The 16,307-nt window shown below is 49.7% G+C and overlaps 1 protein-coding gene across 1 annotated transcript; it reads left to right on the top strand.

The window, feature by feature from the left end:
- The first annotated feature begins 814 nt into the window (after positions 1-814).
- Positions 815-14,802, top strand: COPS8 (COP9 signalosome subunit 8). The gene is made up of 8 exons (XM_044003878.1): positions 815-1,037; positions 2,640-2,710; positions 4,651-4,699; positions 6,400-6,532; positions 8,935-9,042; positions 10,548-10,610; positions 12,237-12,278; positions 13,471-14,802. Exons 1-8 carry the CDS (start codon positions 957-959, stop codon positions 13,548-13,550), a joined length of 627 nt encoding a protein of 208 aa, XP_043859813.1. The 5' UTR covers positions 815-956; the 3' UTR covers positions 13,551-14,802.
- The last annotated feature ends 1,505 nt before the right edge of the window (positions 14,803-16,307 follow it).

Below are 16,307 nucleotides of genomic sequence, written 5' to 3'. Positions count from 1 at the left end.
GAAGGAAACCCTAGAGGAGCCCTTGGAATGTCCCCGACCACACGTAGCTGCCCCCAGAAGGGACCTGGGGTCAATTCGTGGTCACCCCATCACCCTCAGCTTGCCAAAACAACTCCGCAAAAGTTCTCTCAGAGAAATGCTTCCCACCTGGAAGGAAACACACACTGGGAAACTGACGACACACAGCGAAAGCGGAGGGGAAATTCATCATTTCTAGTGGTCACAGAACACCGGGGTGTCCAATGATGAAAGTCCCTCTCCAGCCCCCCACCCCACCCCCAGACAAAAGTCCCAATTCTATCCTAAATGAGGCCCCGGAGGGTAAGGATGGTCCCTATCACAACTCACTTTCCTGAGTCTGCTCCCTCCCCTTCAGAGTCCCCTGAGGGGGAGGGGTGGGGCGGGGCTTACATCTGTAATAGGGGGAGGATCTCAGGATTCTAAGTATAGAGCTGGAGGGGACTTTAGAGGGTTGGACTACATTTCCCTGCTCTAAATCCCTAGGCATGTATGAGCTGTGTGACCTTGGGCGAGTCGGCTTCCCTCTCTGAGCCTCAGTTTCCCCATCTGTACTAGCTGAACCCCCAGGTCTACGGGTAGAGGTGGGATGAGGGGGCAGGGATCCGGGATCCAGGATCCGGGGATTCAGGTTCTGCCAAGGGAAGGCAGAAGATGAGTCCTCCAGAGCATCGAGACCTCTGGGCAGAGCGGCTGGCGCACGCTGCCCGGGGGGCGGAGCCCCGCGGAGAGTAGCGGAAGTTGTGTGCCGGCGCAGGCGGGGAAGAGCCGGACGTCGGGGGGCGTGGCCAGGCAAGGGCTCAGGCGCCGGGAGCGCGTCATTCTCGGCGCGACGCCGCCTGAGGAAGCCTGGGGTCTGCGGCCGGCAGCGAGCTTCCGGCCCGGCCTGAGGCTGCGGCGGCAGAGGAGGAGGCCCAGGCCCAGCGCAGGCGGGGAAGATGCCCGTGGCGGTGATGGCGGACAACGCCGCCTTCAGCTTCAAGAAGCTGCTGGATCAGTGCGAGAACCAGGAGCTCGAGGTACTGGCCCGGCCCGGCCGCGGGGGCGCGCTGCCCGCTCCGTGCCTGGGCGCGCGCTCACGGGGGCGCGCTCACGGGGCAACGGATCCGGCGGGAGGGGCGCGGTTACCAGGGCTACGGAACCGACGCCGCTGGAGGCCGCTGACCCCGGGCCGCAGGACTCGTCCCAGCGTCGGGGGGAGGGAGCCAAGAAATCCACCCCCCCTTTTACAGATGGGGAAACTGAGGCTCTGGGAGGGGAAGCGACTTGGCCAGAGATGCTTCCCGTCTGGCCTAGGGGGAGGGGCAGAACTGACCCCCACCCCCCATTCCCCGCGGCCCCTCCCCAGTGTCTGTGCTGCATCCCGGGCCTGGGGGGGCGGCTGCAAAAAGGGGGCGCACGTGCGGAGCAAGCACCTACTGTGTGCCCCACTGGGAATCAGGAGCTGCTTGCAGGGAGCGCCGTGCACAATGCGCATTTATTAAGCACCTGCTGGGCTCCCCTGGAGGACAGTGACAAGGAGCCACGACCCATCAGAGCCTGGGCAGGGGGGCCCCCTGGGCCTGACAGTCCAGTCACCACCCCCCCATCACCCCCTTCTCCCCCATTCCTCCTCCATCACCCATCCTCCTTCCCCCCAGCCCAGATCCACCGGCCCCTCCCCTCTCCCACCATCCTCACTGGGCCTCCCTTCTGGGCTCTCCGGCCTCTATCGGTTCCCTCCAGACGCGGCCCTGACCCCTGCACGTCTGGGGGGTCAGCACTGACTGGGGGCTGCGAGAGGCGTGAGGGAGAGGAGCCAGGAGCAGAGGGGGCTCCACCCCAGGCCTTGGCAGCCTTGCTGTCCCTCCGGAGAGTGGCCTCGATGGGGGCTCCCCGGCAGGGTCTGGCCTGGCCGGAGATCAGACTGTGAAGGTCATTGCCAGCTCCTTGTGCCCCTCCTTTTACAGACCAGGAAGCTGAGTGAGACAGAAGGAAGTGACTTGCCCAGGACTGGGATTCACTGGTGTAGACCCCCCCACACACACACACACACACACACACTAGGGCAGGTCAGCACCTCCTCATCTTAGTGGGTCAGAAGGGCAGCCTTTGTCAGAAGTGGACCCCAGTCCAGGTCTCCCTGCCTCTGAGCCCACCTTCCTTCCATAAACAGGTCCTTAATTAAGTGGGAAAGTGGCCCAAGAGAGAGGCAGCGAAGAGCGCAGAGAACACGCCTTGGAGAAATGCCTTTTTGTTTTTCATATTTAGTTATTCACCTGCATATTGTTGTCGTATTTGGGGAAAAAAAAGTAGAATCCTTTGCCTTCACAGACCCTTTTGATAATACTCTGTTGTTTTTTAGAATATCAGAATTAGTTAACATTTTGGTGAAAACACCGTCATTTCCCCAGTAACAGCCAGTTGATAGTTTTGGTAAAAGTATAGGAAAGAGAGCATTCTGGTGAAGGGAACTCCCAGAGGAAGAAACTCCTTCTCCCAGGGCAGGTTGGAACCTTTTCCTTCAATAAGCAGGTTCCCAAGAACCCTTAGAGGCTCAGTGCCCCATCATGCAGTGTGTGTCAGTTGTGGAACTTGAACCCAGGCCCATTGATGCCTCTGTCTTACCTGTTGTTTTCTAGGCTCCCGGAGGAGTTGCTGCACCCCCTGTTTACGGACAGCTCCTGGCTCTGTACTTACTGCACAATGACATGTAAGTGCCTGTTTCCATGGCGAGCTGTTGCTGAGATCTGAAGAGCTTTCCAGAAAGTCTTGCTACTTTTTTAGAAAAATCTTTTGTGTTTTTAAGCCAAGTGATCTTTGCCACTTTGCAGTATGTCCTTTTTTAGGTCCTAAGATCTACAAAAGCAAAGATGGCAAAACTGATCTTATTCGGCTATAGCCCATTTACTGCTCATCCTCCCCCGGAGACAATTTCCCTTCCATCCTAGCGGGAATACACTGAGGGGAAGCGTGAAGGGCCTGACAATGGACTGACTGAAACAGACACAACCTGTGTTGTGTGCATCCCTCCTGGTCACTTGTTTGGGGTTCCAGGCTCCTTCCAGCCTCCCTCTGGGGGTCTCCCGGCCTTGTGGCCCTGCTTGTCAGCTCTCCTTGTGTCTCGATTTGTGTCTCTTTTCCTTCTCCACCTCCCCCCGCCCCCGGCCCCATAATGTTTGCTCCACAAGGACTGGGCCAGTTGTCCTTTTTGTCCTTGAGCCCGCACTCCCACCCACACACACACACAGAGCAGGCATTTGATAAGAAATTTCTTTAATAAGAAATCTTCTGTGAGTCTGACCGGTGGTGGCATAGAGAGTCAGAGAATCATAGGATTAAGAGCAGAGAGGGGCCTTAGAGGTTCTAATGCAGAGGTGTCAGGCTTATAGCACAGGTGAACTAGATTACAGTGTAATTGAGAAATGTCTAATCAAAGAAATTAAAATGCAGCACAACATAGATAATGGTAATTGGTGGTTTTCTAAGTCCCTGTGTGGCCTAAAGGGATCCCTTGCCATTTGAGTTTGACACCACTGGTCTAATCCAAGCCCAGAGAGAAATGGAGCACAAGATGGTGGAGGGACTTAGCCCAGGTCACACAGTGCATCAGTCACCTTCTGGTTATAGTCTCGTCCTCTTCTAGCTCCCCCTCTGCTGCCACTGACCTCCCAGATTAGAGAGACCCCCATGGGACTCTCAACCATCCTCGCCCCGGCCCCAGTACTTACGGCCTGGCTTCTGTTGGCCCCCAAGCACATGTTGTCCTGTGCTGTTTACTCCCTTCTGTCTGTGTTTTAATTGGCATTTTAACTTTCTTGGGTGGAGTCACACCTTAGGCTTCTTGATCACAGTGCTAAGCATATACTGCACATGGACCACAGAGTCATTAAATTAGATGAAATTGTTCCCATCGTGTATTTGAAATCTGATTCTGCTTCTAAAGTTGATCTGTGTCTAACTTTTTAAGGAGCGCCTCTTTCTCATGAGAGACAGCTCTGTTTGAAGTTAAATTAAATCCACATTGTGGTTACAGTTAGGTTCTGATATAGATTAAGAAGAAAATGATAACATAAGAGGTTCCATTTTTAGACTCAGCCTGCACCTGCACCTCCTGAAAAGGGCTGAGGTTTTCTTTAGACTGTTCTTTGAGAAACTTTGGCAATGCCTTTTCCCGAGTATTGCTGAGTTCCAAGAGGGAAGGACACCTCGGCATAGGGCAAGGCCTGCCTTTGATTGCCACGCAGCCCTGAGGAAATTGAGGAGCGTTGGGAGGCCCCAGCACCTGTGTACCGGGCACATGCCTGGAGCATCCTGGGGCCCTGGTGGAGGGGACCCCAAGCCGATCAGGGAGGGAGGGAGGGCAGCTCTTCTCCAGGTGCCCTGGTCTGCATTGAGCACCAGGGTCAGGGCACTTTCCTCCTGATAAAAAAGGGTGAATGATCTTTAGCACTGTGATGCTGCCTCTCTCCCACCTCCCCCATGCATGTGTACACACGTGCCAAAGTGAATTCTGGAGCAGAAGTAGATAGAGCTTACAAAGGTGAATTTCAATGTTGTTGGGGGTTTTTAAATCCTTCTGTAGCACGAGGATATTGAACCTAATGAAACATTTTAACTGCTTTTTTTTCCTTTGGGGGGGATATAAATTAGGAATAATGCCCGCTATCTTTGGAAAAGAATTCCTCTTGCTATAAAGTCGGTAAGTGATGTCTGTCTTACTCCTCTGTCAGGCTACTGTGGTTCTAGTCCATTTTTATGGGTGATAAGAAGAGCAATTGCTTCGATTAGCCAGATGGTCCTTCCCTTCCTCTCCTTTTTCTCTTTTCCCTGTCTTGTCCCGTGTTCCTCTTCAGTGGTTTGGGGAACCTTCATGGTTACAATCAGACTCCCAGATTCCACCGGTGAAAACCCATGAGCACGAGAAGCATTTGGGAGGTACTTGTCCAGGGCGGGAATCAGTGGTCCATGGAGGCGGCTGCCTCAGTTGTCTCAATTGTGGAATGGGGATAATCTCCCTTTCAGGGTTATTGTGAGGATCAAGTGACATAATATTTGCACAGTTCTTCATACAGTGCCTGGCACCTAGTAGGTGTGATGTCAGTGCTTGTTCCTTCTTGCCCCCCTCCAGTACGCACTGTGCGTGTTAGAAGAAATAAACTCTCGTTCAGCAGCGGCCACTGGTCAAGTGGCCTGGCGTGGTTTTCAGTGTTTCCTGTCGTAACAGTCCTGTCATGAGCCCCAGCTCAAATAAATGAGACAGAGGCTTGTGCATGGCAGTTCCCTGATGGTCAGGCTCTCAGAACCTTTTTTTTAAACCACTTACTGTGTTTCTCAGTAAGTGCCCTTCTCAGCTGCCCTGAGCACAGGCCGATTCCCCTGGGTGATGTCAGCAGAGTGTGAGGCAGCTCAGGCAGGGCCCGCCCAACAACCCCAGACTTGGCAGGGGCCTAACGGGCCGGCCCTCGCACCCCAGACATTAGGAGCACTTCTACGCATCTCTTAAAATGCTCCTGACCGGTGGTGTTCTCCCCAGAAGCTAGAAAGGCTTGGATTAGAGACACAGCTCATCTCCAGGATATCCACGTGGGAAGAGGAATGGGAGGGTGCAGGCCCCAGGTTCAGCAGGCTGGGGGTGGTGGGAGCCCCAGGTTCAGTAGGCTGGGGGCGGGGGGCCTCCACATCGATGGCATCGAGAAGCCTTTGAAGTTTTACAGAGGGTTTGATGGAATGGCTTGGCAGAAGGCAGCATGCTCTGCTCAGTAATTCTGATGACCAAGATTCTGAGTTTAGAGCCCTTAAGAGTCTGGGGTCTGCTGTGACAAAGTACATTTGATATTAGAAAATTCCTTTTTCCCTGTGATGTCAATGCAGTAAATGCTCGGTGTCTCTCACGTAGGTTTTTCTCCCCAGGCTCTATCTTGAGATGGAGCCGGTGGCTTCTTTGGTTTTCTAGGAGGCTGTTTTGTGTTTATACATTAATCTTTAGCTTTGAAAAACTTGGACTAAAGCAACAGTACATTTGAGCACCGATCTGGTTTAGATTTCAGATCCTTCAAGCTAGAAAAGGTTCCAGCACAAACAAGGGGTCAGGCAGGAGGCCCACAGGCCCACACACACAGACACACATGTGGTCACAGCACTCCCAAAAGTGGCATCATTGGGGAATCTAACTCAGTCAATAAAAATACAGAAGAGTTGAAAACTAAGTTGCCACATGGCCCGCAGGGGTCCCACAGGCCCCTGGTGGGCAGCACTGTGTGAGCACATAAGGTTGAGGCAGCCACGCTCTCCCCCTGGTTCACTGGATAGCGTTTTCCATGTTCTTCCTGAAGCCGGGGCACCGGGAGCTGGGTGAGGCGGAGACAGCAAGTGTGCTGAAGGCTTCTCTGTTTGTCACAGGCAAATTCTGAACTGGGGGGCATCTGGTCGGTAGGCCAGAGAATCTGGCAGAGAGATTTCCCAGGAATCTACACAACCATCAGCTCCCATCAGTGGTCGGAGACTGTCCAGCCCATCATGGAAGCACTCAGAGGTATGGCCCCATTTGGGCCGAAGAATCCCATTCGTGTAACTGCCCCTTCCCCCCCCCCAATTTATTTATTTATTCATTCATTCGATTCATTCATTTATTTTTGGTGAGGCAATTGGGGTTAAGTGACTTTCCCGGGGTCATACAGCTAGTAAGTAAGTATCTGAGGCCAGATTTGAACCCAGGTCCTGACTCCAAGACTGGTACTCTATCCACTGCACCACCGAGCTGCCCCCCCCCTTTAAATTTATTTATTTATTTAATTTTGTTTATTTTTGGTGAGGCAATTGGAGTTAGGTGACTTGCCCAGGGTCACACAGCTAGTAAGTGTTCATTGTCTGAGGCCGGATTTGAACTCAGGTCCTCCTGACTCCAGGGTTGGTACTCTATCCACTGTGCCACCTAGCTGCCCCCCCCCCCACACACACACACATTTTTTAAGCTTTAGGGAGATCAGTGATAGGAATGGAAGGTTGGTCTTTTCAAAAATGAAGAATCCAGTTTTTTGTTTGTTTTGTGGGGCAGTGAGGGTTAAGTGAGTTGCACCACCTAGCTGCCCCCAGACCTCGGATCATGCCACCACCATGTTAATTTGAGATCATTTACCACGTAGGCAGCTGACTTGAGGACCACGCCTCTGTTTGCCCTCTCACAGCACTTGGATTGAAATCTTCTTGAAGTCTTTCTGTTTTGTTTTTTACTGTAAGAGAATCAGTTTTAGAAACGTGGCACTGCACAGACAGTGGGGACCAAGGAATTATCAAAGAACTCGAGACTTCTCAATCTGTGTTGGAACAGGGGCCATTTTGCCCGCTGAGCCAGCCTGGTGCATGCTCCTAAGGTGCTACGTGCAGGCTGAAATGATCTACCCAAGTCATACAGCTGGCTGAGGCCAGAGCATCACATTGACTGGATCAGAAAGAAGGTGGCCGTCTGACATTAGCCCCAGTAGTCACATGATCTTTTCCGTCATGCCTGCCCTCATGGCCAGTGAGTCTGAGGTGTCATTGGCCGTGGCGGGACTGTTCTGTGCCAGCATCTGCTTTCCTGTCATGTGGTTGCCAGCTGTCATTTGCAGCTTAGATCCTCAGTTCCTTTGGGGGCAGCTTGGGCAGTAGACTATCCTGCCCTCCAAAAGTGGGCACCCCAGGGATTCAGCCCCCTCTCTTCCCTTTCTTTGACAGTCTCCCTCTCTCCCCCTCCCCCTGCCTTGGCTCATTTATTTTCTCTGTAAAGAGACTCCCCTGCCTCAACTTCTTCCCTGAACTCAAGTCATGTGCTTCTGGCCACTCCTGGAGCATCTCCCCTGGGGGTCCTGCTGACTCCTCAGGCACCAAGGGTCTCAAACAAAGCTCTAGCCAATTCTCTTGCCCAAACTGTTCTTTTTCTGTTGCTTTCAATGGCACTCATTTTTCCAGGTCTCTGGGAGAAAGTGAGGGGCCGAGCATTGGCAGAGGAGTTCCCTCTACACCCATAAAATCATGGGCCTGGACCCCAAAATGGGGGAGGAGGTGGGGGAAGGAAGGATAAAAATTGAAACTCAAAACTATAAATAAAAGTGTTTATTACTTTAAAAAAAAACACAAAGGGGCAGCTAGGTGGCACAGTGGATAGAGCACCAGCCCTGGGTTCAGGAGTTCAAATGCAGCCTCAGACACTTGACACTTACTATCTGTGTGTCCCTGGGCAAGTCACTTAACCCTCATTGCCCTGCCAAAAAATCACCTCAAAACCCCACAAAAATTAGTGGGGGTTGGAGGGAGCAACCTGGCAGCTTGTCCTTGGTAGACATAGCCAGGGCTCACCCCCGCACCATGAAGTGGTGTCAGAGCTGACTCCCTCTCACCAGGGCATTGCCCTCTTTTGTGCTGAACCCCCCAGCTGGAGTATGTGAGGGGGCCACTGAGAAACCCACCCTCCCATCCTCCTTATTGTCCAGACTGGCCCGGAGTGGCGCCTTGGGAGGCTCCAGCTCCTTGGACTCTGGGGAAATGGGGAGAGGGCTGGCTTTTTTTTTTTTTTTTAGTGAGGCAATTGGAGTTAAGTGACTTGCCCAGGGTCACACAGCTTAGTAAGTGTTAAGTGTACCACTGCGCCACATAGCTGCCCCGAGGGCTGGCTTTTAAGCGAATGGATTGTAGCACAGTTAATCTTAAATTGTCCACATGGGTCTTTGTGTAAAATACTTTTTTCTTTCCATATTAATAAATCTTCAAGAGAGGTATGACATTTACACCTAGCACACAAGCACATAGTGCCACAGACCCAGAAGAACAAAGAGCTTTTTGAGGGGCTGGAGGGGTACTTTGAGATCTCTTGGCATTGTTTCTGTGTCTTGCCAGGAAAAGTAGGAGGACATCCGTGCTTCAGGGGATGATGAATCCTCTTTCTTCTCCATTCAATAGATGCCACCAGGCGACGAGCCTTCGCACTGGTTTCTCAGGCTTATACCTCGATTATCGCTGATGATTTTGCTGCCTTTGTTGGACTTCCTGTAGAAGAAGCAGTGAAAGGTACCTTGTCTCCCTGTCTTTGGGTTATTGGGGCCCCTAGAGCAGGAAAACCTAAAGGGGGTCTGGGAGTTGGGAATTCAGGTTTGGAAAACCACATCGTTAGGCTTTTCTGCCTTTCACGGGGACAGTTAAAACTGTCTCAAAGGCCAACCCATGGGGGCTTCCCTTCTAGGGGAAAAGAGACTTGTCTTCTCCCTTGTCAGCTCCCACAGTTCTGTCTTACCCGAGTCATGGGCTCCTGGACTTTTACACCAGCCTTCTTGCTAGGACTTTGCCAGCTTCCTCTTCCTCCTTCCAAGGGCATGTCCTTTTTTATCCCCATTGAGACGAGCCACCCTCTAGAGCCTTCTCAGCATCTTGCAGCATTGTGGGCCTCTTGCCCAGAGGCTTGGGAAGGCCCAAATTGTAAGGGAACCCTCCCCACATGCAGCACGGCCGCTTTATTTCTGGAGATGGAGTCACTAAAACCCAAGAACCCACTTTTTTTCCCCAAAAAACCCATTCATTTTAGTGCTTACAATTTAAAATCGTGTCACCCTTGCTGTTTAAAAATAGCAATGTGGGGGGCGGCTAGGTGGCACAGTGGATAAAGCACCGGCCCTGGATCCAGGAGTACCTGAATTCAAATCTGGCCTCAGACACATGACACTTACTAGCTGTGTGACCCTGGGCAAGTCACTTAACCCCCATTGCCCCCCAAAAAATAAAAAAAATAAAATAAAAATAGCAATGTAAATTAATGAAATGGAATCATTTTGCTCTCACATGTTTCCTTTTCAAAATTTGATACACGCGTGTGATCCATCTTAATTTTGATAAGAATGTTGAAATGTTATTGCCCTTAGCATGTATTCTGGTTTTTTATGATTTTACTTATATATTTAACCCATTTTCATTATTTTGCTTTCTACCCTGTAGAAAAAATAATTATTCTCAGTGATAGGTCAAAAGATAAGTTTTTCATCAGAGCCAGAGAGGTGACCTTGGAAGCAAGAAGCCCAGAGTTCCAGTCCTGCTTCAAATACTTGCTGTTTGGGTGACCTTGCAAGGGTCATCAGTTTTCTCATCCATAAAATGAGGATAATAAATCATGTGCCTGAGAGGGGTTGTGAGGATGAAATGAGATAATTTATAAACCACTATGTAAATACTGTTATTTTTACAAAAGAAGTGTTTGAGCAGGGCCAGGTCTCTTCTGTAGTGTATATTCTCCTGAAAAGCACCTCTAACAAAATAAGATGGAGTTGCAGAGAATCGCAGAATTGTGCCCATGTTTCAGGGCTCAGTGTTGTTGAGGGCTGAGGGTGGAATCAGAGAACAGAGTCCATTGGCTGAAGTTGTGCATTTGAGGCCTGGGTCCTGCGTGCAGATCACACTGGAGCAGCAGCTGGGCTTGCCCCTTCCTGGCGGGGGGGATGGAGCCTCTCCCTTAGCCTCGGCCCGGTCTCTGCCGTGTTAGAATGAGGGGCAGGGGTTCCAGCTCTTACTGTCCTGATTTTTCCTAGGTGTCTTAGAGCAAGGATGGCAAGCCGACTCCACCACAAGGATGGTGATGCCCAAGAAGCCCGGTAGGTGGCGCTGTTGCTCCACGGGCCAGCCTTGGCCTCCATTTACAATCCATTGATTTCTCAGAGGCTCGGCTCACAAAATGGACGTGATTCAAGTCATGGTTTAAAAACTGGCACAGCCCAGGGTCAGGAACTGTAACGCCTAGAGCCTTAGTCACTTTTTCAGTCACCCCTCGTCTCCATGAAGAAGTGGGTTGGATTCCCCCGTGTTGGGAGGCTAAGGATGGAGGAAGAACAAGTGTTCTGCCCCTGGGGGCCCAGAGAGTTGCCTGAGGGTGTTGGAGTATAGGAGCAAAGTACAACTCCCAGGTGTGGCTCTGTGTGTCTGACTTCATGGGGACTGCACAGGCTGATGTTCTTGGAACAGAAATGCTGTCCCAGGTCATTGCTGCAGGACTTCCAGAGGCCTGTCACTGCCTGGGGCTGAGGACACTGCACAGTGCACACCCTCCCAGTGCTCAATAAGAAACCGGGGGAGGGAAATTTGTCCCATCCTTGGCTGGTTGACTGAAGAGACCCCAGAGTCAGCTTTCCCAGCTTGGGTAGGTTTTGCCAGAGCTTAGGCTCTGAACGGTTGTGGTAGGAGAAAAGAGAACTTGCACCATCCCTTCCACACCCCAGGAAGAGTGTAGGGCAAGTGGAAGAGCCAACTTCTATCAGAGAGAAAGCAGCTTTGGAGCATTGGTGTTAACCTCTTGTGACGAACAAAAGCAGCTCATATCTCTGCACAAGATGTTTACAGCCCAAGAGATAGTGCTGCCCATGGTGGGGTTGAGCTGGAGGAGAGGGGGAGCCTCAGATAGCAGATACTTAGCTGGTACTTTCTCTAGTTTGAAGTCAATGTGAATTCCACTTTGTATCTTAAATAAAGGGCCTTTAAACTCTGAGTGAAAAGGCTTTTTTCAGTAAATGTGAGGGAGACTAACAAGAGTGCGCAAAGTTGAGACAAACGTTAGGATGAGACAGCAACAGTACTCTGCACTTATGTCGCTGAGGGGTCATTGATGAATCAGTCACCTTGGAAGGAGACCTCAGCGAGGGTCCTATGGTCCTGGGCTGTCTAACATTTCCATCAATAACCTAGAGAAAAGTGTTGATGGCATGCTTATTGAATGTGCAAATGACACAAAGATGGCTGGGAATATTCACATGTGGGATGACAGGCTCCAAAAAGAGGTTGCTGGGCTAAAACATTGAGCCAAATGGAGTAATAAGAAATTTAAAGTCTTGCCCTTTGGTTCAAAATGTCAACTTTACAAATTGGTTGTGAAGTCACCCCTTGGCTTGACAAGATGGTGAAGACTTACCTAGGTGTGCTACAGCTGAGAAAGATCTGGTGCGTGATCGGACTGAACTCAGCTGGAGTCATCTGGGTACTTGTGATGGCCCAAAAGGCTCCTGGGACCCAAGACTGCAGAAACACAGTGTCCTGGCTTGAGGCCCCTTCGAGCCCCTCCCAGAGCCCGGGATATCCGTGCCTCTTCTGACGGGCCGGTTACTATACCTGTAGTGGGTATTCATTAGGAACTTACTGATCAGTTGAAAAAACATAATTCTTTTTTTATGTGTTCATGACATTTGTATGAAAAATATTGTAACGATTATTTTGATTTTTCTTACCTGCAGGTTCCCTGGATGTCTCCTTTAACAGATTTATTCCTTTAGCAGGTTTGTAGTTCTCATGGATTTATTATCATATGCTCGAGAAACATTACCATTGGGGGTTTTTTAAATGCATTTTCTTGGATTCTATGGTTTTTGTTGTTCAGTTGTTTTCAGTCTTGTCTGACTCTTGATAACCCCACTTGGGGTTTTCTTGGCAAAGATACTGGAGCAGTTTGCCATTTCCTTCTCTGGCTCATTTTACAGATGAAGAAATTGAGGGAAACAGGGTTAAGTGACTTGCCTAGGGTCATATAGCCAGTGTGGCTGTATTTGAACTCAGGTCTTCCTGATGCCAAGCCCAGTGCTCTATCCACTGCTAGCTGCCCCATATGTTACTATAGGCTGAGATAGAAAAAGACAGACTCAATATTAGCCTTTTGTTTTCATCATTAAATATTATGGCCATTACCGCACTCCCTGTTGCTGTTAGCTAGCCCGGGTTCCTCATTCCTGGTTGGGGCGGCTTGCCCTTCATGACCGCAGGGTCCCAAGTTAGGGCAGATGAAGGTTGTTTTCTTAGATAATCCCTCTGTTCTTACATGGGAGCGTAACAAGGTCACTGTAGGGACCGGGAGCCACCCCGACGGAGAAGTGACCAATTGTTAAAGAAGACTGTGACCTTTGACACGGCACTGGGTTAGGCTGGTGAGGATGCACAGTGGTCATGGGGCTCCAGGGTCACCTCCAGGGTCCTTGCTCCGATCCCTCGTTTGCCATCCTCCTGTTTGCGTGGGAGTTAGAGAAATTGAGGGTGTGCTTTCCTCTGCCCTGGCCCCTAAGACCGCTCCGTGAGGGGAAAAGACCTCAGGCCTCAGGAAAGGGTGGTTGGGGCACGTTCAGGGCTTGCCTGGGAGTGACCAGGGAGCTGTCCTTCCATTTTAACTACAGTGTTTTGTCTTTGGGATGTTTCCCTGTTTAGCAAAAGACAAATTAAAAGCGAATTATATTTTGAAACCAAACAACCCAAACCTTTTCATATTTACTATTCACTAAGTCACCATCAGGAAATAGTGGGTTTGGTTATCCTTAGGTTTTTGACCTGACCCTCAAAAGCTTCCCAGTGACCATGAAACAAGCAGATCCCTGCTCAAAGAAATCGTCTCTCTTGAGGTCAAGGGAGGGGGGCTGAGAGTGTGACTGCCTGTCTTGTTGCCCTTTCGGTTGTGTTTATGTCTCTTGTTGTTTTTGTAAACAGAGCCTGCTCCAGTTCCACCGATCCCCAACGAACAACAGTTAGCCAGACTGACCGACTATGTGGCTTTTCTTGAAAACTGATGCATCCTCTTTTCTGTTCGAGATCAAACTTGGGAATCCTGTGTACTGACCAATCCAGAAAAGCAACATTTTCTTTGTGTTCTGTTGGATGAAGCACCCTGCCATTCTTTATTAGAACATGGGATAAAATGCATATGTTAGATACATAATTTTGATCCTTAAACATTGTGCTGAATTCCCCATTGAACGGCTTCTTAGTCCCATAATATTTATTAATCTGGAGTACAACAGTATTATGTCTTATTCTGTAGTGATTCCTGATGGGGAAACATACCTGTCTCCATCAGTGGTTTTTAAATATAGTAGGTTGGCAAAGACAGTTATCTCCTTATTAGCAAACTGGCTCGGCAAAACGTAGCTCTTCTCTGCTGATGTTCCAGTGTACCCTCTGCTGACAGTCGGGAGCATGCCAAGAGAGAGGACAGAGGCTATGAAGGGAGCAAGGAAAAGAGGACAGACTTCTCAAAGTGGGGAGAATGTCTGAGGGGCCTGGTTCACCCAGAGAAGGGAAGTGATGAGTCCAAAAGTTGTTCCCCAGGTGGTGGGATGCCACTTCCTCCTAGCATATACCCTCCTGAACAAGAAGCGTATCCCATGCCTCTGCCCCTCCCTCTTTTGGATAAGGGCTTTGGCATTTGGGGCCTTGCTTTTAGGCCGTCCTCTTGTTGCCGAGGATATCGGGTGCTGGGTCTAGAGGGAAGGACAGGCCTGTCTTTGCTGCATTGGCCGGTTGATGAAAACTTGCTTACGAAAGAAATTAGATAGTAGATTACAAGGAAATCTAGGCCGTGTTGTTGATCTCTGAGAACGACGCTCTCGAAATTCTGGAGTTTAAAGTTGGTTCCCCGTTTAGAAGGAGGTAGCTTGGATCACTATCATGATTCTGTTCAGAAATAGAATTTCACAAATTCATGGCGATTGACCGAGTCCTGCATTTCTTTCACCTTTTCATGGTGGTAAATGTCGTTTAATAAGTGCTTTTTATCGGGTGGTTTCCTTCATTTGTGAGACTGGTAGATTCTGATATTTGTAGTAAGATTTCCTTCAGCGCACTGTACTACTGTACATTTTTGGAAAACATTCGTTGTTTTTCAAAGGGTCCTGAAATTGTGCACTGTTATTTTAAAAGTCAATTAAACATGTGTGACAATTAATCACATAGGATATTTATTTGAACCCATTGAAGTCATGGCGCTTTTTCTAAGTGTTGAAGGAAATGTAATTTCAGTGACATTAAATGTGTTTACACTAAGCCTCTCTGTATGTATATCTTGGTTTTTGAAGAGTGATCAGAGCTGTCACTCCAAATGACATTTCCATTTGGCATCTCCTATAACCCAAGAAGTCAAGTAGGAGGAGGATGAGATCGGACAGGATCTGACCATGGGGAGTATCTTGGGTTTGTGAAGTTGGTTCTGTGGGAAGGGTTGGTTGGTTTTCCAGAAGCCTAGGGTATTTTCCAAAATGCCCTCAGGTTTTAGAAAAGGTGCCTGGTTACATCTGCCATGGGCTTGATCTTTTTTAAATAATTGTTCCTTTTAATGAAAAGGACTCATCAAACAGGAATTAGTTGTCATGGGTGAGAAAATGCTTTTTAAATGTCTTTTAAATTGGGTGAGAAAATGCTTTTTAAATGTCTTTTAAATTGGCGGTGGATGACCTTGTAAAATGGTACAAACAATAATAATAGCTCACGTTTGTATATGTGTACACTTAAAATATGCACTGTGTGCTAGGCCCTGTTCTAAGCACTTTACAGTTATCTCCTTTGATCTTCCAACAACTCTGGGGGGGGGGGGAGGTGCTGTCATCATCTCTATCTTACCAAGGAGTGAAGTGAGGCAGACAGGAGTGACTTGCCCAGGGTCACACAATTTGTTAAGTGTCTGAGATTGGATTAGAATTTGAGCCTTCCTGACTCCAGACCCAGCAGACCCAGCGCGTGGACTTCATTCTGTGGCTCTTGTACATTTGTCCTCACCTGGAACACTTGGGTCAGGTTGATCCTGAAGGTTTTCAGGGTTTTCCACTGGACTCGGGGCTGAGTCGGGGCCAAGGAACCAGAGACCAAGAAATGAGATGTAGACATTGGTAGCCCAAGTGGGTGGTAAGTGCAGCCCAGAGGAGGCCAAAATGCACATTCAGTCGAGGGGCTCAAGGAAGCCACCTTTGGTGAGCAGAGTTTGAATCCTGCCCTGACTCCGGCTACACGACTCGGAAGGTCATTGACCCTTCCTAAAACCTCAGGCTCCTACCTGAGCTCACAGAGTCATGTGAGGCTCACAGAAGTTTGGGTAAACAGTGTAGACTTTGGAACATGATGTCAGTTATCGTCTGAAGAGGCTTTACATTCTAGCGGTCCTTGGAAGGCTCCTGAGGAGCTCTGACAATGGTCTGTTCATAAGATGCCACCTGGGTGTTTCTCAGAGGCAGCTTGGGGGATGGGGGGGCGGGGGATGCAGAGAGGCCTTGGCTTGGGTCAAGGATACCTGGACTGGATGCTTTCTTCTACCTAGTTTTCCTCACGGGTAGCTAGACCATTTTGGTTTTTTAAATGTTGCTTGGCCATGAAGGCCATCGAAGGGGGAGTGCAATGTCTGGGTCTTAATTGGGCAGGCATAGTGTCATCTAGACCCTCGGCCTCCGCAGAGAACCCCTCCCTGACTTGCTCCCAGCTCCGGGCAAGAGGAGCTCGCGCCTGTCTCTGTTCGATGCTGTACTGGATTTCAGCCCCAAGATCATCGAATAAAGATGGGC

The sequence above is a fragment of the Dromiciops gliroides genome, chromosome 4 (assembly GCF_019393635.1).
Source record: "Dromiciops gliroides isolate mDroGli1 chromosome 4, mDroGli1.pri, whole genome shotgun sequence".
NCBI classification, from domain to species: Eukaryota; Metazoa; Chordata; class Mammalia; order Microbiotheria; family Microbiotheriidae; genus Dromiciops; species Dromiciops gliroides.
This window is presented reverse-complemented; position numbering and strand designations above follow the sequence as displayed.